The 4,854-nt window shown below is 34.7% G+C and overlaps 1 protein-coding gene across 1 annotated transcript; it reads left to right on the top strand.

Annotated features, from left to right (window-relative positions):
* The first annotated feature begins 1,202 nt into the window (after positions 1–1,202).
* On the top strand, positions 1,203–4,495 carry LOC147391186 (expansin-A7-like). The gene is made up of 3 exons (XM_086459015.1): positions 1,203–1,959; positions 2,576–2,775; positions 3,604–4,495. The coding sequence occupies exons 2-3, from the start codon at positions 2,613–2,615 to the stop codon at positions 4,230–4,232; spliced, it is 792 nt and encodes a 263-aa protein (XP_086315141.1). The 5' UTR covers positions 1,203–1,959; positions 2,576–2,612; the 3' UTR covers positions 4,233–4,495.
* Positions 4,496–4,854: the final 359 nt, after the last annotated feature.

Genomic DNA, 4,854 nt, shown 5'->3' with positions numbered 1-4,854 from the left:
GGATGATCTTCTAATCATAGAGATCATCCTCACCAAAAATCAGCTCATTCCAAAACTTCTAACCCATGTACGACAAAAAACGTTTGTTAAAGTGTGTGGTAAAACTTAGGGTGCTGAACATTTCCCATATATATATAAATATGGGAAATGTTCAGCACCCTAAGTTTTACCACACACTTTAACAAATGTTTTTTGTCTTACATGGGTTAGAAGTTTTGGAATAGGCTGATTTTTGGTGAGGATGATCTCTATGATTAGAAGATCATCCTCCCCAAAAATCAGCCCATTCTGAAATGTTTAGCCCCATGTTTACACGTTAAAAAATAGTGAACCATCCATTTTTTGGAAACCATTTTTGATAGGGTTAGAAGTTTTGGAATGAGCTGATTTTTGGTGAGGATGATCTCCTCACCATAGAGATCATCCTCACCAAAAATCAGCCCATTCCAAAACTTCTAACCCATGTAAGACAAAACACGTTTGTTAAAGTGTGTGGTAAAGCTTAGGGTGCTGAACGAGACCCTATAAATATATATAGGAAAGCGTTCCGAGGCCCTAAAGAGAGCCAAACATTGTGCCAAACATATATCAAAATAGGGGTTAGAAATTTCATAATGGACTGATTTTTTGTGAGGATGATCTCTGTGGTGAAGAGATCATCCTCACCAAAAAACAGCTCATTCCAAAATTTCTAACCCTAGATCATAAGTTGAAGAATTGTGGATCGTCTAATTTTTGTAAACCACTTTTGATGGGATTATAAGTTTTGGAATGAGCTGATTTTTTGGTGAGAATGATCTCCTCATCATAGAGATCATCCTCACTAAAAATCAGCCCATTCCAATACTTTTAACCCATACATTGAAAAATTGGTTGGCACAATGTTTGACTCTCTTTAGGGCTTCCACCCATCTATATATATTAGATGATGATTGGATCTTTTTGATGGGTTTTATGTCAGTTCTCTTTTGGCATTATTTAAAAGAATAAAAAAATAAAATAAAATTGAAGGGAATAAACTATAGAAAACGGAAGAGAAGAACAAGAGAGGTTCAAACTTTTGCACGATACAAACTAGGCGGAGCACGAAGGATAAACTTGTGAGCACGTTGCCTACAGACTGTCCACATTTTCTTTTCTTATTTGTTGGTGAAAAATCAATCCTTCAGATCCTTTTTGCCTACACTTTTTGTGGGCCTACTCACAAAAAAAATCTTTTTGATTAATGACTTCTTAGTTTTATCCATAAAGAGGGGCGAGTGTGATTTCGATGTATGGCATGGTTCCTTGACCTAAGTCTTCTGTTATAAACTAATTAAATTAATGTTAAATGACCTACATGCCGCCATCTTCAACCTCTTGCAAAAAAAAAAAACAAATACTAAAAAATGAATAAGATAAGTTAATGATTTGATTTGTGGTAGATTAAAATTCTTAGAGAGTAATTTGCAATTTTCCATCTTCTAAATCCCTAAGGATTCAAAAAATTATTATTATAGATTCCCAAAACCAAAATGCAAGAGATACTTACTAAGACAAATTCTAACCAACTAATCCTCAAGCTCTTTCAATCCAACATTTTCAACTCTTTGTAAAATTTCATTGTTTTCTACTTCACCAACAATCCTATTTTTCCTTAATGTTTGAAGGTTGAAGAAAATTGATTTTGAGAAGGAAAAAAAAAAAGAATCAAGGATTTCGGCAGTAGATTGAAGGTGGGGGCAACCGGTTGATTTTCTATTAGTCTTTTATAAATTAATTAAGGACTGAGTTCAAGGGGCATGCTATCAGTTTGAAACTTTGGTGGTGAGAAATCTCAAATATTCTTCGAAACATGGATGGGTCCCTTCAAAATTCAATCAAACATCAATCTCCATTTCTCCATTCCTCACTGCACTGTTTATATCTCTGATGGAGCATCACCAAAGGAGACTCAAGTGCTAGCCCACTCACAAAACGGTAAGGAATCAATATGTTTTGCTGGTGAATTACATAACATTGATAATTATTAAAATGGTTATATATATATATATCACATTCGAAATTATTGAATCAGTCAATATTTTTTAATACTTACAAAATGATTCTAATTTGTTATATAGTATGGGATTGTTTTAATGAATATATCTTTATGCCCTTGAGTTGACAAGGAAGTCATCAGTTACTAAATAACAAATTTAACCTTACATCAAATAATCGTTTTTGGATAATAAAAAAAAAAAAAAGGAAATAGAGTATATAGTAATCTATATAAATTCTTAAAAAATATAGATGATGAATTGATTATTTTGCAAAATACTCGTGCCTGTTTTGATAAAATTCCCTATATATATATTATATATATATATATATAGTATATAGTAAGAGGACTAGGTACAGTGTTCTGAGGATGTGGAACCTTATATTAGAACCATTTCTCTAATTCTGTTGACTTCTTCATCAACCTATTTTCATATTTTCGTGAAGGTCACTAAGCATTATTTTTGTCTATAAATCATGTTAGGTAAGTTGTATATATATTAAGGGTACAAATTAAGACAAGTCAAGGAGTATAATGTTCGTCTCTTATATATAGGACTAGGAGGGAGGTACGTACCCCAAGTCCTAAGATCATGTCTGCTTCTTCTCCAATTAAGTCATGGAGCCTCAGCTTCTTCATGTGGATGATGATGATAATTGGATCAACGGTTGCAATGCCCCTTCATTACAGGCCAAGTGCATGGACCCTTGCTCATGCCACCTTCTATGGCGATGAGACTGCATCCGAGACCATGGGTATGTATCTCAATGCATCATAAATTATGATAACAATCCAAATTTCTAATCTCTTTAGAGAGTTTATACTACATGAGAAAAGGGGTAATTTCGACGTCGAAATTAGTAAAATTTAGTAAAATTTGATGGACATCGGCGTTGAATTTACCCCTTTTTTTCACGAAACAGTGTTATATTGACACACCAACATTTTATTCTAATACATTAAGAAAGCTCCAATTAACACACCAACGTTTACCAATATATACATTGATAACCGTTTCCTCCCATATCTGTTCTACCTGCTTCAAATTGTCTTTTGAGCATAGTTTTAAGTCTCGACATGGATGTTCTCAAGTTGAAGACTCGGGAGTCAATTTGGACAAGTCAAATAAAAATTTGCTAAATTTTTATATGTTTCAAAAATATTTTTATATTTTAATATTAATAAAAATAGATTATATATATAGCCGAATAGCTCAGTTGAGCATCTGACCCAAGTTCGATGCACTTTTACTTGATTGGGTCGACTTGACTAAATATTTTTCCTTGTTGGTTCCATCGAGTTTTGAGGCTGTGGGATCCCCCTTGAAATCCATTCAAAGTTGAGTGGAATCGGCCGAGTTATGAGTCTACTCAAAGAGATTTAAAACTATCCTTTTGAGTGTATATAGAAATCTCCTAAAATGTCATGTATAGTACACCAATATAAGCACTTTACTCCTCGTAACAGCAAACAATGGGTGAGGAAAAAAACGAAACTTTCCGAGCTAGTGATCCCTAGCAATATGATCTCTCATGTAAGTTTTGGAATGTGTATTTCTTTACTCTATTTGTTTTCACTCACAGGAGGGGCTTGTGGGTATGGAAACTTGTTTACCAATGGTTACGGGACTGATACCGCAGCATTAAGCTCGACACTATTCAACAATGGATATGCTTGTGGCACTTGTTACCAAATACGATGTATGGGATCGAGTGAATGCTACACGGGTTCTCCATTCACGACCGTCACAGCTACCAACCTTTGCCCTCCAAACTGGTCCCAAGACTCCAATGCGGGTGGGTGGTGTAACCCACCAAGGACACACTTCGATATGTCGAAGCCTGCATTTATGAAAATTGCAAATTGGAAAGCTGGAATTGTGCCAGTCATGTATCGAAGAGTGCCGTGTGTTAGGAGTGGGGGACTTCGATTTTCTTTCCAAGGGAATGGATATTGGTTGTTGGTGTATGTGATGAATGTAGGAGGAGGAGGAGACATTGAAGAAATATGGGTGAAGGGAAGCAAAACTGGTTGGATAAGTATGAGTCATAATTGGGGAGCATCTTATCAGGCATTTGCAACATTAGGAGGACAATCTTTATCATTCAAGCTCACCTCTTACACCACAAAGGAGACTATTATAGCATGGGATGTCACCCCTTCCAACTGGAATGTGGGATTAACTTACAAGACTTCAGTGAACTTCCACTGATTAATATATAATTAGAAGAAAAATTAAGATCCTTAAAGTAACCTACACCTACGTTTTTTTCTTTTTTTTTTCTTTAGGCGTTGTGCGAATTCTTCACCTTGTAGACGATTAATTCATCATCTCTTGAGTCTGTCAAGTCATCTTTGCCGTGAGCAGAAACCCTTAATGATATCAAGGTTTGAAGATATCGTCTTGAAGCATAAACAATGTTTGGGTCGGGAGAAAATAGTAGATTTTCCATTATGCCTACATGATATAGATTTAAAAAATATTTGGAATACTTAATTCCAGTCTCGATGAAAATCCTATTACAAATTAATGAGAAATAAAAGAGTTATATTATTTGTAGTTTCGTTGATGGGTGAGAAAACAGAATTGGAACAGACACTCTTTGCCTTCTCTACTCCCATAAATAAAGATTATTAAATCATTCATTCCATTCACACAAGAATGACGCCGAGTGAAATCAAAGTTGTTGATCAGTCAAGCTTTGACAGATTTTGAACTAGAGCACATAATTTGTTGGTGAAAAACTTAAAAAATAAATAAATAAATAAAATTAAGGGTTTGTGATGGCACAAGGTGTGAGATTTATGATTGATTATTTTACTTCTATTCGCAT

Source organism: Akebia trifoliata, chromosome 11 (assembly GCF_017979445.1).
Source record: "Akebia trifoliata isolate Shusen 1 chromosome 11, ASM1797944v1, whole genome shotgun sequence".
In the NCBI taxonomy this organism is placed as follows: Eukaryota; Viridiplantae; Streptophyta; class Magnoliopsida; order Ranunculales; family Lardizabalaceae; genus Akebia; species Akebia trifoliata.
This window is presented reverse-complemented; position numbering and strand designations above follow the sequence as displayed.